This window comes from Otolemur garnettii, unplaced genomic scaffold (assembly GCF_000181295.1).
Source record: "Otolemur garnettii isolate 467f Iridium unplaced genomic scaffold, OtoGar3 scaffold00028, whole genome shotgun sequence".
Lineage (NCBI taxonomy): Eukaryota > Metazoa > Chordata > Mammalia > Primates > Galagidae > Otolemur > Otolemur garnettii.
Genome location: NW_003852423.1, coordinates 3,165,476 through 3,193,347, shown reverse-complemented (window position 1 = coordinate 3,193,347; position 27,872 = coordinate 3,165,476). Strand labels below are relative to the sequence as shown.

General features: G+C 38.6%; 1 protein-coding gene across 1 annotated transcript in view; it reads right to left on the bottom strand.

Moving 5' to 3' along the window:
• The window catches only part of ABCB5 (ATP binding cassette subfamily B member 5), a 114,968-nt gene that overhangs the window by 51,788 nt on the left and 35,308 nt on the right, over positions 1–27,872 (bottom strand). Inside the window, exons 14-15 of the mRNA XM_003788491.1 lie at positions 12,590–12,751; positions 7,870–8,007 (exon numbers count right to left, since the gene is read on the bottom strand). Of these exons, the coding sequence (XP_003788539.1) occupies positions 7,870–8,007; positions 12,590–12,751 (300 nt within the window). The remainder of the gene's footprint in view (positions 1–7,869; positions 8,008–12,589; positions 12,752–27,872) is intronic.

Below are 27,872 nucleotides of genomic sequence, written 5' to 3'. Positions count from 1 at the left end.
GGCGCCGAGCCATTGATAACAGTCTTGTCTGGGATGTGTAGTGGACTCATTTCAGAAAGTTTCAAAAGCTTGTGAATAGCTTTGAGTAAATATTTTTACGTAAGAAAGTAGATAGTGAGCTGTTTGGTATTTCATACCAAAACTTCCTTATAAAGTAATGGCAATTGTGAAGCTGATAACCAGAGGATTCCTCAAGGAAGACTCTAAAATAGTTTGTAATTCTTGTACTAATCTTAGTCTGGTGCCTACTAGGCAAAACTGTGTGGTTTGGACAATAGAACTTTTTTTTTTTGGCAGCTTTTGGCTGGGGTTGGGTTTGAACCCACCACCTCCAGCATATGGGGTCAGCGCCCTACTCCTTTTAACCACAGGCACCACCCTGGACAATAGAACTTTTAAAATTTTAAAGCCTTGATGGCTTTATATGGCTTAAACCACAATGATATTGGGTTACTTAAACAACTTGACTTATCTATCATCTTTTCTGCTGCAGTTTTCTGAAGCTCATCATCTTAAAAGGCAGGCGTGGTGGCACACGCCGTAATCCCAACACTTGGGAGGCTGAGGCGGGTGGATCACCTGAGCTTACATGTTCGAGACCAGCCTGAGCCAGAACAAGACTTTGGTTTTAAGAATAGCTGGGTGTTGTGGCAGGTGCCTGTAGTCCAGCTACTTGGGAGGCTGAGGCAAGAGAATCACTTAAACCCAGGAGTTTGAGTTTGCTGTGAGCTGTGATGTCAAAGCACTCTACAGAGGGTTGCAAAGTGAGACTCTGTCTCAAAAAAAAAAAAAAACAAAATTAAAAGGCATCACCTTTCAATTAGATCACTGTCCAAAAGAATATACAGAAAGTTGTACACCAACTCTCTTTATAGAACTTGTATATCTACTGTTTTTTTAGCACTGAGTATGGAGCTAAGTGCTTTACAAAATTACTTTATTTTGTTATAAAACTAAGGTTTAGCTTGTCTAGGATGCCAATACATTTCAGAGCCAGACAATGTGGGTGATATTTTGCTTCTATAAGATAATGTATATTACATAGGCCATTTAAGAATGTCTTTTGCCTCCAGCAAAATACATAATTGCAGATTCAAATACGATCTGATTTACAATGTATTATCAAGTTAGAAAAGAATAAAATACAGAGAAAATTAAAAATATCAGTGAAATCATGAAATGTACTATGCTACCTAAATATGTTACAGGCTATATTTGCTTTAAGATAATGTGATTAAAAATATGAAATTCGAGACATTTTCCAAAGAGATACAAAAGAATTTGTAAAAGGTCAAAAATGACATTTCCTAAGGAATTTTAAGTTTCATATGATGCATTTTAGAGTTTTACTGAGTGATAATTTTCAAATAACAAAGTGGAAACTGTGGGATTTGATAAGTGTGTGCATAACTATATGCTATAAAAGCATCACTGTAGTCAAGGTCTGGACCATACTTGTTCCTCTGGAAGTTTTCTTCTGCTTTTTATAATCCCTCACCTGCACTGCTCAGCTGCCAGTCTTCTTCCCTGCCTCCCCTCCCTGCAATTATTGCCATTTTCTGTCTATATAGATTAGTTTGTATTTGTAGAATTGTATGTAAATGACATCACACATCATGTGCTCTTTTTCATCTAACTTCCTTTTGCTCAACATAATTCTTTTGAGATGTGTCCACGCTGCTGTATGAATCCGCATTTTGTTCCTTTTTATGGCTGAGTAGTATTCCCCTGTACGGCTGGATCACAGTTTATTTACCGTGGTATCAATGTGGGTGCTCTCCACTTTGGGGCTGTTACACATAAAGCCACTGTGGACATTCACATACAAGACTGTGTACACATGTGCTGTCATTTCTCTTGGGAAAATATCTAGAAATAAAATGGCTGGATCATATACTGGGTGTACATTTACTTTTCTAAGAATTGACACGTGATTCTCCAAAGTAGTTTTAGCCTCTTCTATCCCCACTGGATTTGCTTTCACCTTTCTCTAATGACTGAGGATGTGGGGCTTTCTTTTGTGTGCTTATTTCCAACCTGCTCACCTTCTACGGAGAAATGCCTACTCCACTATCTGGCCTATTTTTCGATTGAGCTGTTTGTATTCTTCTTAGTGGGCTTTGAGAGTTCCACTTACATCTTCTGGACACAAGCCCTTTGTCAGAGATGTGATTTACAGATATTTTCTTTCAGTTTATGGCCTATCCTTTTCATTTTCTTAAAAGTGTTAGAGTCTTAAAATAATAGAGTTGTTGAGCTTGGTAATGTCTGATTCATCAGTTTTTTCTCATTTATGAATTATATCTTTGGTGTCTAGGAAAACTTTGCATAACTCAAAAGACTTTCTATTGGATTTCTGTGTAGAAATTTTATAATTTTATGTTTTACAATGAAGCATGTAATTCATTTTGAGTCACTTTTCATCTGCGATTTGAGGTATGGATTGACCTTGAGTATTTTGTCTGGAGAGACCTAATCGAGCCAGCGTCATTTTTTGAAAAAAGAATACTTTTTAAAGTGTAAATTCTTAATTGAACTTCCTTTGTAGTTTTGTTGAAATGCAGTTGACCATATCTGTGTGGATCTGCTTCTCAATTCCCTTTTCTGTTTCACTGATTCTTGTTTATTTTTATGAAAATAGAATGTTTTGAGTATTTTGAAATCAGAATTAGTAATTAGCTTTATAGTAATTAAAATAGGATTGAAATCAGGTAGCATAAGTCTTCCAAGTTTGTTCTTTTTAAAATTTATTTTGGCTTTTTGCTTGTCCATATGAATTTAGAATCAGCTTGTCAAATTCTCCAAAAAAGCCTGTTGAGATGTTGATTGAGATTTCTGTGAATCCACAGGTCAATTTGGGGAGAAATGACATCTTTTCATTGATGTCTTCAGATTCACTCACATGGTATTTCTTCATTTATTTAGTCTCTTTTAAATTTTTGTCTCAGGAATATTTTATAGATTTCAGTGTGTGGGTCTTAGAATCTTTTATTAAATCTGTCTCCAAAGTATTTAATATTTTTAACTATTGTATATGACATCATTTTTAAAATACCATTTTTCCATTTTTCATTTTCATTATACAGACTTAGATTTGATTTTAATATATTTTATTGTGTGCTTTGCCACTTGCTAAACTTAATAATTAGTTTTGGATTCCACAGGATTGTTTGCAGAGATGATCATGCCATCTACGAATAAACACAGTCTGACTGTTCCTTTCCTCCATACACTCTAGAACCTTCAATAAAATGTTCATAGAAGTGGAGAGAGTGTACATTCTTACCTTATTCCTGATCTGAGCTTTTCACCATTTAGTATGATGTTAGCTGTAGGGTTTTTGTAGTTGCTCTTCATCAGGTTGAGAAAATTTCTTCCAATCCCTTCTTTGATGAGAGTTTTCAAGAACAGATGGTATCTTTTGTCAATGAATTTTCTGCATTGATTGAGATGTTTTTTTTTTTTTTTTGATGCCATAGAGAGCTGTGGCATCATAGCTCACAGCAAACTCAAACTCTTGGGCTCAAGCGACTCTCTTGCCTCACTTTTTCTACTTTTAGTAGATATGGGGTCTCACTTGTTTGTTGATGCTAGTCTTGAACTCATGAGCTCAAGCAATCTGCCCATCCCCAACTTCTCTGAGTGTTAGGATTACAGGCGTGAGCCACGTTTTGTGGAGTGCTCTGGAGTCATAGCTCACAGCAACTTCAAACTCTTGGGCTCAAGTGATTCTCTTGCCTCAGACTACTCATCACAATACAATGAATGCCCAGCTAGTTTTTTCTATTTTTAGTACAGACAGACTCTCACTCTTTCTCGGGCTGGTCTTGAACTCCTGAGCTCAAGCAATCCACTTGCCTTGGTCTCCTAAGGTGTTGGGGTTATAGGCATGATCCCATGTTCCCGGGTGGAGATGATTAGATTGTCCTTTTTAGTTTTTTTAACATGAAAAATTACATTAATTTCAGAATGGTAAACCAATCTTGCAATTCTTAGAAAAATTCTACTTGGTTGTGACATATTATTTTTCTATATGCTATTGGATTAGATTTGTTAAATTTTATTAAGAGTTTTTTCATCTATGTTTATGGGGTGTATTAGTCTATAATTTCTTTTCTTGTCATGTCTAATACTGATATCAAAGTAATTCTATTTTCATAGAATGAGGACTCTTTCCTCTTCAATTTTCTATTTGAAAGAATTTACCAGCAAAGGCACTTGGGCCTGGAGTTATCTTTATGGAAAAAGTTTTAATAACAAATTCAATTTCTTTTTAATGACATAAAATTATTCAAGCTGTCAATTTATTCTAGAGTGGGCTTTGGTAGATTGTGTCCTTCAAAAATTTTTCTATTTTATTTGAGTTGTCAGGATTTTTTTTTTTTGCATAAATGTTCATAAGATTATTTTATTATTCTTTTAACATATGTAGAATCTGTAGTGATGCGAGTTCTCCTACTCTTAATACTAGCAATTTGCATCTTCTCTCTTTTTGTGCTCAGTAATTTCAGAGCTTTTTAACACTGATGTTCTCAAAGAATCAGCTTTGGAATTCATTGATTTTTTTTTCCTCTTTCTTGTTATTTTCTTCCTTCTGGTTTCTGAGGGCAGAAACTTAGTCTATTAATTTGAGATTTTTATGTTTAGTGGTATAAATTTCTTTCTCAGTACCACTTTAAACTTCATCTCATACATTTTGATATGTTAAGTTTTCAATTTCATATAGTTCAAAATACTTTTGGTGTTTTCTTTTGATTTTTTTCTTTGATCTGTGCATTTAGAAGTGAATTATTTAGTTTCTAAATATTTCCCAGACCACTTTTTGGTATTGATTTCTAATTTAATTCTGTTTTGATTGGGTAATATACTTTGTATATAACTTGAATTCTTTCAAGTTTATTGAGACTTGTGGGATAGTTCAGAATATGGTCTATCTTGGGAAAGGTTTCAGGAGCAATTGAAGGCATATTATGCTGCTATGTGGAGTCTTCTATAGATGTTGATTAGGTCAATTTGATTGATAATGCTACTAAAGTCATCTATACCCCTGATGAATTTCTATCGACTTATTCTACCAATGTTTTATTTTTTTTTTGAGACAGAGTCTCACTTTGTTGCCCACAGTAGAGTAATATGGCGTCATAGCTCACAGCAACCTCAAACTCTTGGGCTTAAGCGATCCTCTTGCCTCAGCCTCCCGAGTAGCTGGGACTATAGGTGACTAACACAACACCTGGCTATTTTTTTGAGAGACAGGGTCTCACTCTTGCTCAGGCTGGTCTCAAACCCATGAGCTCAGGACAATCCACCTACCTCAGCCTCCCAAGTTCTGGGATTATAAGCATGAGACACAAACCCAGCCTATTCTACCAGTGTTTAATAGAGGGATATTGAAATCTCTGAAAATAATTGCAGATTTGTCTACTTCTCTTGGCAGATCTTGATAAATCAATCCCTTCATAATTATAAAAACACTCTCATTATCCTTAGGAATGTTCTTTGCTTTAAAATTTAGTTTGACTGTCCTTAACCTCACAGTCTTCCTTCAGGTAATATCATATGCCATTTAAGAATTTTAGAACATAATATTTACTGGTGCTATTTCCCAGTGTTTTGGCTACTGTTTTCATACATTTTACTCATACTTGTGTTAAAAACGCCACACTACAGAGTTATTTTTTGAAAAGTAAATTATCAGGCCAGGCACAGTGGCTCATGCCTTTAGTAATCCTAGCACTCTGAGAGGCCAAGGCGAGTGGATTGCCAGAGCTCACAAGTTTGAGACCAGCCTGAGCCGGAGCAAGACTTCATCTCTAAAAATAGCCAGGCCACTCAAGAGGCTGAGGCAAGAGAATCACCTGAGTCCAAGAGTTTGAGGTTCTTGTGAGCTATGAGGCCATAGCACTGTATCGAGGGTGACAAAGTGAGACTTCTGTCTCAAAAAAAAGAAAAGTAAGTTATCCTTTAAACACATCAAAATGTAAATATAATATATAAAAGCTTATTTTACATTAACTCATACATTTACTACTTTTGATACCCTTAATTCCTTTGTATAAATTCAGATTTCTACTTGGTATCATTTTCCTTTGTTTAAAGAATTTCCTTTGAAATTTCATGTGGTGATTAATTATTTTAGCCTTTCTTTCTAAAAAAATTCAAAATTTTGCCTTTTTATTATTTTAGAGACAGAGTTATGCTATGTTGCCCAGGCTAGAACAGTGGTGTGGTCACAGCTCAGTGTAACCTTGAATTCCTGGACTCAAGCTATCTTCCTGCACCTATAGTAGCAAGGACTGTAGATACAAAACACCACACCTGAGTAACTAAAAGATTGTTTTAGTAGAGACAAGGTCTTACAAAGTTTCCCAGGCTGGTTTCAAATTCCTGGCGTTGAGTAATAATCCTACCTTGGCCTCTCAAAATGTTGGAATTACAGGCTTGAGACACCATGCCTGGCCATGCATTCATTTTTGAAAAGCATTTTTCTATAGGTAGCATTCTAATTTGAAGTTTTTTGTTTGTTTACTTTTCATTACTTTGAAACTATTGCTCCATCATTTTCTTGTTTGCATTATTTCTAATAAGGACGTTGTAGCTTTTAAAAATCTTTTTCCTCTGTGCATATTGTGGCAATTCTTTCTTAATGGTCTAATAATTTTCTCCTTATCAATGGTTGTAAGCAATTTGAGTATGATATCCCTTGTTGTAGGATTCCACATGTTTCTAGTGCTTGGAATTTATTGAACTTTGTATTTGTGGATTTTTAGTCTCCATCAAATTCAAAAAAAATTTTTTAACCATTATTTCTTCAAATGCTTTTTGACTTTCTTCTTTGCCTTGGGGATATAGGAACATATGTAATATAGTTATAATAAACATTTAGTGTTTCTATTAATTCTATTGAGTGTTTCATTTCTAGGCCTATTTCTCTTGATTATTATTTCTCTTTATTTGAGTACTATTTTCCTGCTTTTTTCCTTGTCTGGTGATTTTTGTTTGGTTGCCAACTCCAGTTTGGGAGGAAAGAGCGGGCCAAGGATAGGAGTAGGATGGTGTGGATATGGGAAGTTTGGGGGGACAGAAGCTGAAACACAGGGGCAAGGATTCAAGGTGTGTAAGGTTACAATTGAAAAGCAGCATCGGGGGCCAGCAAAGCTTCACTAGGGTTGGAGAGAGTTAGGGTGCAGGAACAGGGATCCTAGGAGAAGCAGGGGTTAAGGCGAGATTAAGATATATGAAAGAGTGCTGAAGAGGATTCAGAGCAGGTGTGGGGGCTTGTTCAGAGAAGGGAGGCAGAATTGGGATGGAGAAATGAGACTTAAGGTATAAGAAGAGACTGAAGAGGAGGATAAACAGGAATGAAGGTTAAAGCAGGTGATGTAGGGCTCAGTAGTGCCTGGGGTCAGGAGCGGAGCAGACCGAGCCCAGGAACAAGTACTCCCTGCCCAAGCAAAGGAGGCTGCTCAGACTGTGCCCTGACCTGGAGGCCTGGACCGCCTGCTGGCTGGGGCTTATCTGTAGCTGGGCAGTGGCTGCATTTATGCTCTGTTGTGACTTCAAGTAATCTTGAGCATCATCGGTGGGTGGTCTCTCTACCATACTTGCCAAGTTGAACCCATGGTTTGTCTTAGAAAAGAGAATAAGGTAACATTCTTATGAGATTTTTTTGTCCCAACAAGGAAGGACTTCTGACATAAATGCAGTCTCATTAGATGGCTTCTTTCTTAGAGTGTCACAGTCATGCTAGCGGGAATTTTAGAAACTTGATGCTATCATAATATTTTATGGCAAACACATTCTAAATTTTGTAAGGATTAAATAAAAATTGAAGAATATGTGGGATAAACTTGATATTTGACCCATTACCTCTTTACAGATGGATTCTTCAGACTTGTCAATGAAGTCTGATTTGACACTATTCATAGAGCACAGAGGAGTGGAGCTGGGATTGCTTTCAGTAGAATCTGTCACTGACCCCATTTGTTCATCCACTTTTTTAATGTCCTTAAATGAAGAATACACAGGCTATCATTATAAAAATGTCTAAACAATTCAAAGGAACTTTATAAAGCATCCATTTAAAACTGTTATTGCCTTTGCTATTAAAGTGTAGTTCTTGCAGAACAGTTTTGAGGCTTGACAAAGAGCTAATTAAGTCCAGCTTAGACTGAAGTGTTAGTGACTGACAATAGCTTATTGAGCCTTCTTTTCTAAAGATCTGTTCAGGGAACTGGAACCCCAAATAATTATACTACTAATAAGGACAGGTCTCAGTAAAAGGAGCTCTTTGACTTCTTTCTAGCCTTTTCTAGAGCTTATAAATCTATATCGTATGCCTAGGTATATGTTATACTAAACTTATATGTGAGGCTGGCCATGGGCCCTAGAAAGATCTCAGGAAACAATAATGTTTCCCAGGCCTGTCACTTCTGCCCATCCCAAACTGGGATCATAAAACAAAAATCATAGGGTCTGCTCCTGAACAATAAGAAATTTCAAAGAAATCAAACAAACCTTAAAGAAATTGTTTAAATTGCAGAACAGGAAGAAGTTCTAAACCAAATTCCTCTAGGTCTACTTTTTATTTTTCTTCCTACTCAGAAAAATGAGACTGGTCTTATTGAAATAAAGGACCTACATATTCTCTGTTCATGGCAATGTGATCTGAGTAAGTTACGACTTCCCCAGAAAGACACGGGAGGAGGAGAGCAAGAGAGAAATGAAGAGCTCAGTTAGGATGATAATGGTTCAGACCAGGGCGGGGGAGAAGAGATGGAAAGATGTAGGTAGATTTAGGTGCCCATGGAAGACTTTCCAGGGGTACTGATTCATCAATAAGCTTAACAACTGCCAATCATTTAAAAGTACAGGTGAACTTCTTGAACTATCCTTAAACTGTCAAGTCATCTTTAGTCAGACATTCCTTTATTCCTTTATTTTTTTTCTATAAATTTCTCTATCATGAAAGAAATCTTTTATTTGGCTTTTATTTTTTAGGAGTTATTTACTTTGTGACAATTTTTTTTTTTTTTGAGACAGAGCCTCAAGCTATCCCCCTGGGTAGAGTGCCATGGCATCACGCTCACAGCAACCTCCAACTCCTGGGCTCAAGCGAGTCTCCTGCCTCAGCCTCCCAAGTAGCTGGGACCACAGGCGCCCGCCACAACACCTGGCCATTTTTTGGTTGCAGCCATTATTGTTGTTTGGCGGGCCCAGGCTGGGGATTCGAACCCGCCACCTTAGGTGTATGTGGCTGGCGCCTTAGCCACTTGAGCCACAGGTGCCGAGCCGTGACAAATTTAAGATAAAACATTGACCTCTTCTCATAATGAATTTTTTCAAGAATATACTTTACTAGTTCAAAGACAATTTTTCCTGAGAAGGCTACAAGAAAAAATAGTGATGACCATAAAATAACTTTTGTTATGTATACAAATATCTTTACTTATTGGTATTTCACATAGGAAATCATTGAAGACGTTGCTGTTTTTTTCTCTGGTGTTAGATATTAGGGAAGTGAAGCACTTGAGAATTTCAATGACTTGCCCAAGGTCCTAAAATGATTGAGTGACACAGTCAACTTGCAGGGCTCCAGCGGTCATAACCTTAACCACTCTGCTATGCTGTTTCTCAGGATTCCTCCAGCAGCATTAACTGCTGAATATTTCTGATCATCATGCGTGCTTTATATACTGATGCATTTAGACAGCGCAGGAAATAGGGGCAAATAAGTATGCACAGAGTTTCAAAACGGAGTTACTTGGCTCAGTGCCCGTAGTACAGTGGTTAGGGCGCCTGCCACATACACTGGGGCTGGTGGGTTTGAACGCGGCCTGAGCCTGCTAAACAGGGACAACTGCAAAAAAAAAAAAAAGCCGGCCATTGTGGCAGGTGCCTGTAGTCCCAGCTAATTGGGAGGCTGAAGCAAGAGAAGCACTTAAGCCCAAGAGTGTGAGCTTGGGCAACATAGTGAGACTCTGTCTAAAAAAAAAAATGTGTTACTTGTTTACACAGATATTATGTATATTAGGTTTACTGTACAATGCCCAGAATATTTTGGCTATTTGTTAAATATTAATATTTACACGGTGTTGTTATATTCAAATGGACACAGTTTTAGGTAATCCATTTTGAATAAGGTGTTAAAAATTTTTTTTTTAATTCTTTATTTTTATTTATTTATTTATTTTTATTGAGAGAGTTTTTACTTTGTCACCCTTGGTAGAGTGCTATAGCACCATAGCTCACAGCAACTTCAAACTCTTGGGCTTAAGCGATTCTCTTGCCTCAGCCTCCCAAGTAGCTGGGACTATAGGTGCCCACCACAACGCCCAGCTATTTGTTTGTTTGTTTGTTTGATTAGCAGGCCTAAGGTGGGTTCAAACCGCCAGCCCCAGAGCATGTGGCTGGTGCCCTAACCACTGAGCTAGGGGCACCCAGCTGGGTGTTTAAAATTTTTATACATCTATACCACAAACACACCATTTTTGTTTTTCCTACATCATGAAACCCTCTAAGACCTAATAATAGATTTTTTAATTTTAATTATAATAAAAAACAAAAGTATGTCACTCCAAAGTGATTTGAGTGTCATAGTTTTTAAAAAAAAATCTCGAATCTCAAAATAGGGTTAATTCAACTATGGTATTTCTTTTTATTGTTACTTATATTAGTTTGAAAATATTGAACTTAATAACTTCATGAATTATTTACTTTATTGTGGGACGAAAAGCACGCAAATTCAATTGTCAAGGCTTACTTTTATTTTTAAAGAAAACAAAAAATAGGAACTAATTTGAAAAAAGTGAAAGTCAGGACATTTTAAATCAATATTGCATTTTCAAACTCTTTTTTTATTTTAACAATCATTGCTTCATAGAGTGTGTTTAGAAATAACTCATTTAGCACAGTGGAGAAAGCTCGGATTTGAGTTTGAAGTTATAAATTTGATGAGAAGGTAAAGGCTCATAACTTTCTAAATTTCCGAATTTTTAAATTACTAATATTGACATTAAAGATACAATCAGAAAGTTGAAGAAGTAAATAAATAGAAAAGGGTTGAAATTAGTTATCTGTAGAAAGAAAGGAAAGAAGCTGAATTCCAGGTCAAGGGAAGAAAGGTGGCCTAGAATGAAGAGTGCTAGAGACTGATTGTATTAATCTTCCTTGTGCTAAAGTATCCTAATGAGAAAGTGATGTGGATTCCCGTAGGGTGGATCTCATGGCATGCAGAAGCCTGGAGCCTAAAGATGGAGACTTTGCCATGTGCGTCCAGCATTGCCACATCCCCTCCCGACTGCTCTATATGAGCTTTCTGTTCCACCTGTGAGGCTGTGGTATGCACACTGGTATGGACAATTGTATCTATTTTTTTTCTTTGTGATGGAGTCTTACTTTGTTGCCCTCAGTAAAGTGCTATGGCATCACAGCTCACAGCAACCTCCAACTCTTGGGCTTAAGTGATTCTCTTGCCTCAGCGTCCGGAGTAGCTGGGATTACAGGTGCCTGCCACAATGCTGGCTTTTTTGTTGTTGTTGTTGCTGTTGTCATTGTTGTTCTGCTGGTCGAGGCTGGGTTCAAACCCTCCATCCTCAGTATATGGGGCCAGCGCCCTACCCACTGAGCCACAGGTGCAGCCCTGATGTATCTCTTAATTCAGCAGGTGTTTATTGAGTATATACTGTGTGCCAGGCACTCTGTTGGGTGTTTCTTACACAGTAGCTCAACCTTCTGCCTGGCTTCCAAGAGCTTCCACAATACCACCCTGTTATCTAATGCTCATCTTTACCCATGGAAAGCTGCCCTCCTTTCTGTTTTAGCTGCAGACTAACTTCCTTCCTACCCATTCATTGACAGTTGACCTGGGTTTCTCCTCCACGTCTGCCTCCAATTCCAACCTTTAACCTTGAAGCCCTCTTCCACGAAACCCTCCATGGGCAATTGAGCGCTCTCCCTCCCCATTAATCTTGCTGCTTATTCCAACTTGAAGACTCCCTCGGTAGAGTGCTGTGGCATCACAGCTCACAGCAACCTCAAACTCTCTTAAGTGATTCTTTTGCCTCAGCCTCCTGAGTAGCTGGGACTACAGGTGCCCCCTACAACAACTGGCTATTTTTTCATTGTAGTTGTCATTGTTGTTTAGCTAGCCCGGACTGGATTTGAACCTGCCAGCCTTGGTGTATGTGGCCAGCACCCTACCCACTGAGCAATGGGCACTGCCCTATTGCTAATTTTTAAATCTTTAAGTAGGGACTGTGTGTGACATTTCTTGTGCTCCAATCAAAAGATCGCAGGTGTTAGGCTGTCCCAGATCTGCCATACACAAGCTTGGGAGCCTCTTTGTAGTGCGCCTGGCAAATGTTAGGGACATGTATCCATCTGCTCTCTAATCTTCACCATGTTATCTAGCACAATGGTGAAGATGTGAGTCACACTCGGTTTCTTCACTGAGAAATGATAAATGAACCCTGGCCGTATTGTGAAATTCAAGATCATGATTTAGGACTTGTGTTTTCTAGTGTGGTATGATCTCTGACAACTTTACAACAACCCACTGAGATAATGTTGTGCTGTGGGGTTTCCTTACCTGGGACAGCGCAAGTGAATAATATAGACCTTGCTTTGCCATTAGCTCAGCGTGCGTTCCTTTCTCCGCCACAGCCCCGTCCTTTATGGTCACGATCAGATCTGCGTTCCTAATCGTGGAAAGGCGATGTGCCACCACGATTGTCGTCCGGCCTTTGCTGGCCTACAGGACAAAACGGATAGAAAATAAATGCGAGATTAGTAGAAGTAACAGCCTCTGCAATACTCAGGAAAACTTCTTGTTGCACCTTATTTTAAATATTAAAGAATCTCACTCTTGGATACAGAAATTTGGAGACTTTTAATAGACTAAGGAGACCAATAAGAAATTAGAATAAAAAAGAGAGACAGAAAGTTACTTACATTCCAAATCAGTGGTTTCATAAATATCATAGAATTTTAGAACTGGAAAGGAACCAAAAAACTATTGAATTTGAGCCACGTACGAGCTTCATGGCTATTGTAACAAGTAAGTAACTTAAACTCACTATCTCCTTTTTCTCATCTCTAAAATAGAAATATTACTTGATAGGCTGAATACAATTTCAAGGTAACAAATATTTTTAACTTTTTGGCAATGATCATGAGCGTATGGAAAGGCACACATACTGTAAGGCTGTAGGGCATCCTCGCAAACTGACTGCGCCCACGTCATAGACCTCAGGGCAAGTAAACCATCGCTGCCAGAAGCCGTCCTTCCTCATACTCTTTTCCACTTCCTCTTCCCATTCACCCACACCAAGGGCAACCACCACTATGATTTTTTTTTTCTATTTTAGACCAACAAGATTATACAGTATACTTTCTTCTGTGTCTGGGTATTTTATGTTTTTGAGATTCATCTATTTTGTCATAATAGCTGCGATCATTTATTTTTAGTGCCGCACAGCATTGCCCTGTGTAAATATCCTACACTTTATCCATCTCTTCCTGACTGACATCTAAACAGTTTTCAGGCCTTTCCCCCCTATTATGCATGGATTGCTGCACGTGTTTATTTGCTGAACATGTGTACACAATTTTACCTGTTGTATACCTAAGAAAGCCATAGGTATACATGCATATATGCTCCGTTTTATTACATTCTGCCAAATGGTTTTTCGAAGTGGTGGTCCCAATTTATAACCCCCCATGAGAGGTCACCCATGGTAGAGTCATGGTTGCCCTGTAATCTCATCAGCACTTGGAACTTTGTCTTTGTCTGCAGGCAAGTGCTATCATATCGTACTTTTACTTCCATTTTCCTAATGACTACTGAAACTGAACAACTTTTCAAATGGTTAGTGACAATTTGAATGTTCTCTCTTGTGAATTGTTCAACTTTTTTTCTCATTTGTCTATTGGAATTGTCTTTTTCTTGTCAATTTTCCTGAGTTATTCATATACTCCAGGTACGAAGACTCTGTCAGATGTTATGAATGTCAGTTATTTTTGTCTCTTTCTACAGTTGTCTTTTTTCTCTCCAAAATGATCTATTTTGGTGAACAAATTAAGAAATTTTTTTATTTTTTTTGAGACAGAATCTCATTATGTCACCCGTGGTAGAGTGCCATGGTGTCACAGCTCATAGCCACCTCAAATTCTTTGGCTTAAGTGATTCAGTGTCCCAAGTAGTGAGTAGCTGGGACTACAGGCACCCACCACAATGCTGGGGTATCCTTTGGTTGCAATTGTCATTGTCGTTTAGCAGGCCCAGGTCAGGTTCGAACCCTCCAGCCTCAGTGTATGTGTCTGGCTAGCTCACTGGGCTATGGGTGCTGAGCCAAGAAATTTTAATGACGTCTAATTTATCATCTTTCCTTTTTTACAATTTATACTTCTTGCATACTATTTAAGAAATCTTTACTCCAGTGTCATACAGATATTTTGCTGTGTTTTACCTTATAGTCACCATCATTTTGCCTTTCACATTTAGATCTGTAATTAAACTGTAATTGAGTTTGGTGTGAGATGTCAAATAGGAGTCAAGGTACATTCTTCCTGTATAGTTAACCAAGCAGCATATGTCGAAAAGACCATTCTTTCCCCATTGCACTGCAGAATTACCTTGATCATCAATCAGGTGACTATTATTTTGTGTCTGTTTTATATTCCATATGCTCTCCTGCTGTTTAGCTAGTCTATCATTGCACCAGTGCTATGCCATCTTAATTATTACAGATTTGGGCAGCACCTGTGGCTCAGTGAGTAGGGCACTGGCCCCATATACTGAGGGTGGTGGTATACCATATACCCTGCCCTGGCCAAACTGCACCAAAAAAAAAATAGCCTAGCATTGCGGCAAGCTCCTGTAGTCTCAGCTACTCAGGAGACTGAGGTAAGGGAATCTCCTAAGCCCAAGAGCTGGAGGTTGCTGTGAGCTGTGATGCCACAGCACTTGAGGGTGACAAAGTGAGACTCTGCTCTAAAAAAAATAATAATTACTACAGATTTAAAATAAACATTGATACATATTAATCTAAGACTTCCCTTCACTCTTAGCTTAAGCCAAGGGGGAAAAGACCTCTACCTTTCTTGTTCCCCTGCAAGATCCTGTGGACTATTCTTGAGTGAATGTATGTTTTGTAAAAGCTTAGCACCATGAATGATGCTTTTGGAATACTACAAGCTTGCCAGGGACTTAACAAGTAATAGCTAATATTATTACCATTCATATTACTACTATGTTACTGCTCTTTACTTTTCTCATTATTGTTTTTCGTTGTACTTATTGGACAGATGAAAACTGAACCCAGAAAGTTGAGAAGCTTGCTGAATGCCTCAGCCAGCCTCTGGGAAGGCTGACACTGGAATCTGGTATGGTTTTCTTTGACCTTTCCTATTCCAAATCTATGAGAGGAGAACTTAAAACACTAGTTATTATGATTAAGTGATAATGTGGGAAAATGTAGGAAAGAATTTATATTCTAACTACATTTTTAATAATCTGCCCATAGAAAAAGTTAACTATATAGAAATTTATCAAAATACTAATAGTGCCTGTTATTTAATTATTGGGTTTGTGGGTCGCACTCTTATTTTCTGTAGAGACAGGGTTTTAATATGTAGCCTAGCCTGGAGTGAAATTGGGATATCATAGATTACTGTAATCTTGAACTCCTGGCTCAAGTGATCTTCCTGCTTCAGCCTCCCAAATTCATGAATTTACAGGTGTGAGCAATAGTGCCTGGCCAGGCTGTACTTTTATGGTCTCAATTTTCCCAATTTCATTTAATGTGCAAGTATTACACTTTTGTTTAAAAGCAAAAAAGCTAAACACTTTGGAAAAGTGTGTTCTACTTTAAATAGCTTTTATTGGCTTGACGCCGGTAGCACAGTGGTTACCCTGCTGGCCACATACACTGAGCCTGGTGGGTTTGAACCCGGTCTGGGACAGCTAAACAACAATGTACAACTGCAATAAAAATAGCCAGGTGTTATGGTGGGCGCCTGTGGTCCCCACTACTTGGGAGGCTGAGGCAAGAGAATTTTTTTTTTTTTTATTTGAAACAGAGTCTAACTCTATAGGCTACAGTGCCTGTTCCTAGTGCCTAGCTCACAGCAACATCAAACTCCTGGGTTCAAGTGATCCTCCTGCCCCAGCTTCCCAAATAGCTGGGACTACAAGCACAATGTCCAGCTAAATTTTCTATTTTTAGTAGAGATGGAGTCTTGCTCCTGCTTATGTTGGTCTTAAACTCCTGAGCTCAAGTAATCCTCCTGCCTTAGTCTCCCAGAGTGCTAAGATTACAGGTCTGAGCCACCATGCCCAGCCTAAAGGTCTTTTATTATTAGTTCTATAGCATCTTATTTTTTCTTAAATAAAAGCAGGTATATTCTGAATACCTTTGGTTTATCTCAAGGTGATCTAAAGTGTCATCCAAACCGGGATGCTCTTGAGTGGGATAAAAGGGGTAGACCGATCTTTCTCAGGAGAGTTGGGAGATCTTGTCATTTAACTATAACTTAAAACCATTTAAATTTATGCTCTAATTTCAGAAACGTTAAAGAGAAATAACTTGCCCTATTCAGGTTTCAGATGGCAATTGAGAGATGGTACCTACCTAAATTGAGTATTCAATCGGGATTTCAATTTTTAAAATTATTTAGGGAAATAGGATTGGGGATGGAGACTAGCAAAGCAGGGTATTCATTAAGCAGATATTGTTACGAAATTTTGGTTCTTGAAATACACTCATCCATAAATGTCATATATATACATGCACATACATTTATGTCAGGAATAGATACGCAGAGACACAGTCCATATATGTCCATACACATATATCTGATACCCATGTGACTGTGCACACCTGTACACACAGTTTACATGTATCTGATACCCATGTGAGTGCCCACACCTGTGCACACAGTTTGTATCACCTGAGCCAACCAGGAAACTAGGAATTTTGTAGTTTGGGTCAGTAAGGTGGAATGACACCTGAAGTTCAGAACTGAGGCTGATCACTGTGTCACAGTCTGTCTGAGGTTCCTCATAGTCAGGAAACTGTGGGGCCAGCTTCCAGGATGGATGAACAGTCAGGAGGGGCCCTGGGCTTAGAAGGTCCCAACTCATGTTTTCATGCTCTGCTGTTGTCATTTTACCATTTTTAAAAATTTTCAAACAAGAGAGTCCACATTTTCATTTTACACTGGGCCCCGCAAACTATGTAGCTGTCCCTGACCCCTAGTAAAGCTAAAGAGCCTTAAGAGAATGAAAAGATGGCTTGGCACCTGTAGCTCAGCAGCTAGGGCACTAGCCACATACACTGGAGTGGGCAGGTTCGAATCCAGTCTGGGCCCGCCAAACAACAAGGACAACTACAAACCAAAAAATAGCTGGGTGTTCTGGTCGGTGCCTGTAGTCCCAGTTACTTGGGAGGCTGAGGCAAGAGAATCAATCATTTAAGTCTAAGAGTTTGAGGTTGCTCTGAGCTGTGATGCCAAAGCACTCTACCCAGGGTGACAGCTTGAGACTCTGTCTCAAAAAAAAAAAAAAAAAAAAGAAAAGAAAAAGAAAATGAAAGGTAAGACAAGCTACAGAATGGGGAGAAATATTTTCTAATCATATGTCTGATAAAAACTTAAATTTAGAAATACAAAGAATATATAAAGAACCCTCAAAACTTATTCATAAGAAAACAAAGGGCACAATTGAAAATCAGGCAAAAAATTTGAATAGACACTTTAACAAAGAAGAAATATGGACAGTTGTTAGCACATAAAAATGTTCAATATCATTAATCATGAGGATAATGCAAATTAAAAGACGATTAAGATACCACTACCTGTTATTTCAGATGGCTAAACTTCAAATGACTGCCTTGTCCAAGTGCGCGGCAGTATTTGGAGTAGATGGAATTCTAGTGTATTTCTTTTTTTTTTTTTAGACAGAGCCTCAAGCTATCCCCCTGGGTAGAGTGCCATGGCATCACAGCTCACAGCAACCTCCAACTCCTGGGCTCAAGCGAGTCTCCTGCCTCAGCCTCCCAAGTAGCTGGGACTACAGGCGCCCACCACAACGCTCGGCCATTTTTTGGTTGCAGCCATCACTGTTGTTTGGTGGGCCCGGGCTGGGGATTCACACCCGCCACCTTAGGTGTATGTGGCTGGCACCTTAGCCGCTTGAGCCACAGGCGCCGAGCCTCTAGTGTATTTCTTGTAGGAACATAAAAGGAAGACAGTTTGGTGCTTAACTAAAAACTTAAACATACAACTGTAAGATTCAGCCATCCAAATCCTAGGTACTTACCTGAGAGAAATAAAAGCACGCATCCACACAAAGGCTTGCATGCGAGTGTTTAGAATAGCTTTATCTTTACTATTCAAAAACTGAAAGCACACCCAATACCTCAGATGAGCATCAGTGTCAATTAACTCAAATAGTGGTACATTCACACCATAGAATGCTATTGGCCAATAAAGAGGAATAAACTATTGATGCATTTCACAATGTGGATGAGTTTCACAACAATTACGCTGAGTGAAAGAAAGCCAGACCTAACAGGACACCTGCCGTGTGACTCCATTTATATAAAGTTCTAGAAAATACAAATTTACCTATAGTGACAGTGAGCAAATCAGTGGTTGCCAAGGGTCAGGGGATAAAGTGGTTTCAAAGAGCATGTGAAGAATTTGGTGGATTGACTTTCTTCATTGTGGTGATGATTTCACAGATGTAGACGAAACTTTTCCCATTGTATATTTTAATATGTTCAATTTATTACACATCAATGAAACCTCAAAAAAGCTTTATGAAGAAAAAAAGTCTTGAGACAGAGTCTCACTTTGTGAGCCCGCAGTAGAGTGCTGTGGTGTTGTAGCTCACAGCAACCTTAAACTCTAGGGCTCAAGTGATCTTCTTGCCTCAGCCTCCCAAGTAGCTGGGACTATAGGCTCTTGGCACAACACCTGGCTACTTTTTCTATTTTAATTGAAACAGGATCTCACTCTTGCTCATGCTGGTCTCAAACTCCTGAGCTCAGGCAATCCACCCACCTTGGCCTCCCAGAGTGCTAGGATGACAGATGTAGATTTTTTTTTGTTATTTTAAAAATAAATATTGTATTTTAGAATAGTTTGAGATTTACAGAAATATAGTACAAAGAACTTCTGTATATTCTACACATAATTGTTTCCAGTTCAAACATCTTACGTTTCTCTATTGCATTTGCCAGAGAACCAGTATTGACACATTATTACCTAAACTCCACACCTATTCAGATTTCTCTAATTTATTTATTTACTTTTTAAAGGGTTCTATTTTTCTTAGTTTCTTTTTTTTTTTCTCTTAATCAGGCTCAGGCAAGGTTTGAACTCACCACCTGGGTCGGCAGGGCCAGCGCTCTAACTACTGGATACAGTGCCCAGCTAGATTTCTCTGATTTTGTACCTAATTATTCTTTTTCTGTTCTAGGATCTCAACACTCCCTCACCCACAAGTATCACAATGCATTTAGTTATCACGTCTTCTTAGGCTTCTTCTGGTTGCTAGAGTTTCTTAGATCTTCCTTGTTTTTGAACTTGATGGGGTTTTGAGGAATATTGGTCAAATCTTTTATAGACAATCTCAATTTGGGCTTGTCTGATGCATCACCTTTTCAAAGACATTCAGCCTATGCTCAGCCCACTCTTCTTTTTCAAACTTCAAGTTCAATTTTTATTCTGTGTTTTGGAGATTTAAGGACCTGCCTATAGTCCTTTTAAATTCCTTTTTAAGGAATATAAGAACACAGCTGCTGCGTGAGGGTGGATCTGTATTCAAAAGCTGACCGCAGAAAAGGTGGAAACACTCTGCTCAGGCACCCAGCCTACTGGCCCACACCACTTCCATTTATTCAATTACATTTCCTTGAAGTTGCAAATGCTACTTTCTGAAAGCAACAAATCTCAACCCTGTTTAATGGAACTATATGAAATAGTGGCGTTGTGGCAGGCACCTATAGTCCCAGCTACTTGGGACTACTTTGTCACTCTATCGAGGGTGACAAAGCAAGACTCTGTCTCTAAAAAAAATTAAATTAAATTAAAAAAAACATATAGTGTAATTAATGAGCTCAGTGATTTCATAATATTATACTATCAAACATTTTCTTAAAACAAATTAATGTGCATGGAATTTAAAATACAAAAGGAAACACATGACATATCATACTCTGAGGAGAATGTGGGGAAAGAGAATGTTGTAAAAATCAAACAAGTATAAAGTTATAACTAGAAAAGGCCTGAGAATTGCATGCATCCTTCTGTTCTCAGAATCAGCATCGCAAGGTTTCCTGCTGTGGATTGATGTTACTATAGTTCTTCTCTTCCTTGTAGGGGGCTCATTTCATAGAATTTTTATACATGTCTTCTCACATTTCTTTACTTATCAGGCATTTCATACGGGGCAGGTTCATTTATCTTGCAGAAGTATGTGCTATTGTCTGACACCCAAGTACTGAGGATGCAGAAACCTATTCCTGCACTGGTGTTTCTGCAGCATTAGTGTTCCAGCCGCCTGCTCTGACTCATCTTTATGCTGCAAGGCTGTGGTCAAAACTGCAAATATTTGATTAAGGTAGATGTTATGTTATAGTTTCATTTATTATATTACGAATTCACATCTGGGTATATCGGATAAATTATGGGAATATATAATAACTTTTATAAAAGAGAAAGTACTGGGGTTCAAAGGACTACAAAATGGGCCTGCCAGTACCCTACGCAGCAAAGTACCACCGAGTGTGCTAGAAAAATACATCTCTGCTAGATCATAAATGTGACTTACAGCTGAGATGCTAGTCATAGTGAACAGCAATACAAAATTCAACAGTAATTGCTTTAGGCTTAAAGCATGAAAGAGATTTTTACCAAGGCCTCGTAAAGTTTAAATGTAGGTGAAGAGAATGTGGGCTGATGCTTTGTTGTTCAGTCAGAATTAGTGCAAAGATCAAGGAGACATTGCAATTCATTCCATTGTTTTTCCAGATACTCAAAGTAGGTGTGGTGGATTTTCAATACATCACGGATGCTATCATTTCTTCTAGAAAGTACAATATCGGAGGAAGTTCCCAGTGTCTCCTTTCCCATTTCATGGATTATACAGAGCTAAAAGCCAAACAACTAGATATTTGACCAAAGGAAGTTCAACAGGAAGGTAGGCCTCCACTTGACACTTGGCTGACATTTTTCAGATGACTTCACAATCCCATGCCCAGCTATAAATCACCAGGTAATTAGCCTGGACTTTGAAATAGAGGGTGCTTTAAAACTTCACTCACAGAATTGCTAGGCAGAGATAAGGGCCTGAAGTAACTGGCTAGATTCTCACCAGTGGTGGGCTCAGAACAAATTAATGTGTATGGAATTTGAACAACTATGGGCAACAGGAAAAGAAAGGGGAGTAACACAGTTCTCATAGCACTGGAGAGGGTCAATTAATACATTCTGGAGAATCTGGTAAACATGTAATTCTAGAGTCCTGGCGGTGAGTGCGGTGTAGGAAAACTCTGAGACATAAGTGTCCACTCTCTGCCACCTAGAGTGATCTGCGGCCCATCAGTGACATACACTCCATGACACAGTCCTGTAGTCTTCAACCTTTGTTTTTGGTTTGTTTGTTTACACTACAAAAATCCTTTTGTCATATGAAAACTCATGCAGAAACTTAATACATATGTGCATGTATGAAGGTGCATTTAAATATCCAGATAAATGGTCTGCTGCTTTGTTTGATCTGCTGGGGGCGTTGGGGTACCTCCTCACCCACCTCCCTGCCCCCCTTCTTCCACTCCTTGAGATGCTCATTGGTGGCTCTTACCCTAATGCCCAAGAACATAGGCTGAAACTTCTCACTGCTCCTACAAGTTCCTCTCCCTTAGGCTGTCAAATTTTTAACTGATCATGTTTTCTAATTAGGAAGGTCAGTATGCTAGTTAAATGGGAAGCATAGGCTATTTAGTTTCTTTTTTGAAATTATTACTTTCCAAGTAATATGAAGTTACAAACCTTTGCAGATGGCTTTCAACTTCACAGTGAGGCAGTTAAGAAACCCAAAAGCTACAACTTCCAGCACTATGTTACGTGGAATCAACCCAAGAGCCCATGAACTCATGACTGGATCATTAAACGGTAGTAGATGTGTACTGCACATACATCTGCAGCACTGGCTCCATGGCTCGATAACGTGAGGTCACTGCCAGGCCACCCCACCCGTCCGAGAGTGCTTTTTCTTTTGTTCAACGGGATGACAAATACCAAAATATCAGGCATCAGAAGCCATATTTAATAAGGGATTCATCTCCTTTTTGACCCCTTCCTTTCAACGTGCTGAAATCTACTCGTGTGAATATGCATATGCTTAGGTTAAGGGAAAGGGAATACATTCAAAATATAAGCTCTTTGCTGGGATGAGGCCTACCTGCTCATTACGGCTAGTACCACCTAGTTAGGAACAGGAAGTAACACCCTAGAGTAAAATGTTTTCCTTTCGAGCCTGGAATCTCTTCATTCTTACTTCTAAATCAGTTGACAATAAGGCTACTAACTGGAAATAACATAAAATTATTTACTATTATCTAATACCTTTTTCTCTTTAACCTAACTTTATTAACAAGCTTATCATTTAAGTATCTCGGAAAAATTTATAACAAAAAATCAATGATTAAAGTAAATATAGGGCAAGAAGAGAAATGCTACAATAATTAACTCATCTTTCTTCCAGAAGGGACTAATACTCTACCTAGACCACAACACTGACCAATAAATAAAATATTAGACATGTCTTACTTGGTAACACTTATGAAAAGCAATATCTCATATAGGCATTTTCCTTTTTTGTAGAGAAGGGCAAAGTTTGGGAATAATTTAAATTTATAGAAATAACAAGGTCCTGGGTGGCACCTTTGCCTGAAAGGAGTAAGGCACCAGCCCCATATACTGAAAGTGGTGGGTTCAAACCCAGCCCCGGCCAAAAACTACAAAAAAAAAGAAAAAGAAATAACAAGTCCTTATCCATATCATTGGTATGGATAATGTTTTATTATATTCTATTTTAAAATAAATTATTTATTTATAATTTATAAATATAAAATAAAATAATACTATATTTTATTGTAAAATATAATAACACATTATGGATATTATCCATTATGGATGTTACCATGGCTATGGAAAATGTTTTATTATATTTTATTTTAAAAGACATTTTATTATATATTTTTAAAACTTTGAAATGTCCTGCTAACAGTGATTTAAATTTATTTATGATAGGTAAATCTACCAGTCATGTATGTAATATGGCCAAAATAAGCAAACTAAGAGAAAAAAATTGAATTTTTTTTTTATAAGCCCATATAAGAGCTTCAGTTTGGAGTATAATTTGAATTTCTTTCCGAAGAAGGTAGTATGGTTTTAGGAAAAGGTAGTTTTGCTTTGTTAGGATTGTGTTAAAATATGTATTACATGTAATATACCATTCTAACCTTTTTTTTTCTTTGTTGAGAAAGAGAGACTCACTCAGTGACCCTGGTTACACTGCTGTGGCATCATAGCTCACAGCAACCTCAAACTCCTGGGTTCATGTGATCCTCTTGCCTCTGTCCCAAGTAGCTGAGAGTAGAGGCACTCACCACAACATTTGGCTAGTTTTTCTATTTATAGAGACAGGGTCTCGCTCTTGCTCAGGCTGGTCTCAGAACTCCTGAGGTCAGGCAATCCCAGGGTGCTGGGATTATACCCCCGAACCATTGCGAAACCACCATGCCTGGCCCATTCTAACCATTTTTAAGGGTAGGATCCCTCTGAATCCTCCTGAGAGGCCAAATTCCTCTGTGTCAGTAACTTTTCTTCACTATTCTTTCTGACTCAGGCTTAGACTACTTTTTTTTTTGAGTAAAATATACATAATGTAAAACTTATAATTTTAATAAAAAACGTTTAAGGGTACAATTCTGTGGCATTAAGTATATTCACATTGTTGTGCAGCTATGAGCACTATCCAGAACTTTTCATCATCCCATAATGAAACTGTGTACTGACCAGACACTAACTCCCCACTTCCCCCACCCCCAGCCCCTGGTAATCACTTTCTGTCTCTGTTTCTGAATTGGATCTGGGTATCTCATATGAACAGAACCATATGATATTTATCCTTTCGTGTTAGTCTTATTTCACTTAACTTAATTCTTCACGGGTCTTCATATTGCAGCATACAGCAGAATTTTATTTCTTTACTATTCCATCATGTACGTAGTATATATACTACATGTTGTTTATCCCTTTATCTGTCAATGAACTTTTGGGTCATTTACACCTTTTGGCTACTATAAATGATGCTACTAAGAACATCAGTATACAAATATCTCCCCGTTACCCTGCTTTCAATTATTTTGGATACATACCCAGAAGTGAAATGGCTGGATCATATGGTAATTCTATGTTTAATAGGAGGCTACGTTTTTTTTTTTTTTTTGAGACAGAGTTTCACTGTGTTACCCTGGGTAGAGTGCCTGGTGTCATAACTCACAGCAACCTCAAACTCTTGGGCTCAAGTGATCCTCTTGCTTCAGCCTCCGGAGTAGCTGGGAGTATAGGTGCCCACCACAATGCTTGGCTACTTGTAGAGATGGAGTCTCGCTCTGGCTTAGGCTGGTTTGAACCCATGAGCTCAGGCGATCCACCCACCTCCACCTCCCAGAGTGCTGGGATTACAGGCATGACCCACTGTGCCCCGCCCATGGAGGCTAGTTTTGAAGCTTGATCTGGATTCAGTTTTAGCTCTGTGCCCTGTGTTTAATCTCGAGGCAATTTAGTATGGTGGTTACATCGGTTAGGTGGGAAACTAGCTGTCTAGGTCCAGATTCACGGTTAACCTCTCTCTGCCTCAGTGTGCTCATCTGTAAAATAGGAGAAGAATGTCTTAATCTCACAGGGTTCTGGGAGGCTTAGCTACTATTATCCAGTTATGCCTTTGTTACATCTAAAATAAAGACTTATGAGTGGCTTTGGAGAGGTCTATGGAGCCTTGAGCATTACATGTGAATCTCATTTTTTAAAGAACATTTGTATATTTTCTGAAGAGTTACAGTGGTTTATGGTCTTCTCTTTCTTAATCAGATTCTCAACAGGGCCCTGATCTACCAAAGAGGAAGAACCACTACCCTGAAAGAAATCAGAGGCTTAGAATTTAGCACCAAGCCTTACAAATATGAGCTTGATTAAGCAGATTTATAAAGCGTTACACAGTGTTTTTGGCTTAAAGTAGACTGTGTGTTACCTCTGCTTTCCTGGCTAACTTCCAGTTGAGGAAATTCCCTCGAAGAAATCCCCTTTCATAGTTCCCAACTATTATAGCTACAAATAATTAACCATTAAAAAAATTCCCAATTCCATATGTAAATACAGAGTAAGATATCTAATTAATATAGACACACTAAAATGTGTATCTGTGTGTGCATTTGTGTGCATAAAACTTACTGTGGTCTGACGTTGGTTAACCACTTCTTAGAACTTAATTTCATAAAGTAGCCCACAACTGTGATGGAAACCTTTCCCTCATAATTAGAAGAGGGACTCTCTAGAGCTTCTCCATTGATGTGGGATGGCAGAACCTCCCTTAATAGTAATTATGTCTCAGATTTGCATACCACTTTAACATTTCAAAGAGCTTTCACAGGCTTTATCATAGAATCAGTGTGGGCTCCCTGGCTACCCCAGGGGCCTGCAGGTGCTCACTGCTATGCCTCCTGTTGGTGGGGCAGCTTGGAAGCCCACACCCTGTGGCATAAACCCTTTATCCACAGACCCCAGAACCTCCTCTTGAACAAGACTAGGGAAGCCCAACTGGTGTGCTGCAATCTGAAACCAAGAAGTCCAGAAAAGAGCAATTCAGGTCTTAGAACTATCTTGTATCACATTCATCCAAAATCCATTCAAATAACTATTTCCTGGCTGTCAATTAAGGGCCAGGCAAGATTTCAGTGGTGGGGAGGCTGCAGTTACCCCATCAAAGCCTTTGACACCAAAGAGTTTACATTCCAGTGGGAGAAGAGAAACAATAACAAAATAAACACACACATAGTGTGTGAGCTGATGTGGAGCAGCCATTGGCAGAGACAGTGATGGGAAGGAAAGTTCTAGAAGAAGCTTGGGACTTAGCTCCATACAGCAGTGTTTTCCAGCCTTTTTTAAATCTCATGGCACTCTTATTATGGTTAAACTTCCATGGCACACTTAAATTATGTTGATAAAAAAAATGTTTAGAAAAATATATGTACTATGCTTTGACTTCTTTTGAAAATAATTTAATGAATGATCTTTAAAAATTTTTGCTGCACACCTAAGATCCTCTTGCAGCACAGTGGTTGAAAATCACTACCATATAGCCATGTAACTTATTGGAAAGAATTTAGCTTTTACTTAGAGTTAGAGGGGGAGCCATGGGATGATTTGAATCAGAACAGTGACATTATCAAATTTCCATCTGAATAGAACACTTGGCTGCTGTGTTGAGAACAAATAGATGAGGGCCTGGACTGAAGCAGGGAGCTAGCTACTGTGACCATCCTGGTAAGGAGAAGAGTGATAATTTTATAGTTTTTTCACAGTGTTCTCTACTCAAAACCCATTCCTGCTCTAGGAAACAACTGATTTAGTTTTTTAATGACTGTTGATTAGTTTCACTGATGTTAGGACTTCATATAAATGGAGAATAATGGGGTCATGGAGAGGAGAGAGTGGAAGGAATACACGAGGGCAGGGTGTGGAAGGAGGTGGGTGCAGACCCACCAGGGAGAAGGGAGGCATCTCATTGTACCCTCTTTTGTTGGTTAGTGGAATGAGGGACATTTTGAGCTGTAACAATCTGCCAGTTGTGGTTAGGGTGTGTCATGAGCAGGGTCTGGAGGCTGTTAGACCATCAGGAATGAAACCTGCTGGATGCCCTATCTTCTTAGGTAGGACCTCCTCCAAGGGCCTGATTCCACAGCCACCACCTATGGGGTGGGTAGAGAGGACTCTTACCTTTGGGAGCTCCCATGGCCTTGCTTCTGTCTGAATGCTCTCCTTTCCCACAAGCCATTTTCTAATAAACTGAGGGGTATACCACTAATCTCGTTCAGTATGCTTCTTTTTACTCTATCAGTTCCCCTTTGTCTAAGGTGACCAGATGTCCTGCTTTTGGCAGGACAGTCCTGATTTTTAACAATTTGTCACGTGTCCCGTGGTGTTTTAAAAAAGTCCCGATTTTTAGAAAGGATGCATGACAAACTAGGGAACAGCAGGTGAATGGGAAGGAAATATACAATAAAAGGTTAATGTAACTCCATTTGGGAATGAAGAGGTTAATGTAACTTCATTTGGAAATGAAAAAGCTAATGTAAACTCCTTACTCCCCTCCTAGGCAAGGTCGCCCAGGTGGACCTGCCCCCTACTCCTTCAAGGCACAGGTGCCACCCTATACATAATTTTTTTTAATGTATTATATTTGTAAATTGTACTTATATTGAAATAAAAAAATATATATTACAATACTATTTTTGTGTTCTATGAAAATTTTTGTTGCTCCATATAGACCAAATTTTTAATTAAGAACACCCCCCCACCCCCCCACCCCCCGCAATGGTGTCCTGTTTTACCAATGTTAAAATCTGGTCACCTTACCTTTGTCCTCACCATGCAAAAGACCATAAACCCTACATAAAGCAGCCCAACGCCTGTCTCTACAATATTGACTTAAATTCCTCTCCCTTTGGAAAACTAAAACAAAAACAAACAAACAAACAAACAAAAAAAGAAATGCATTTTTTTCTTTTTTGAGACAGATT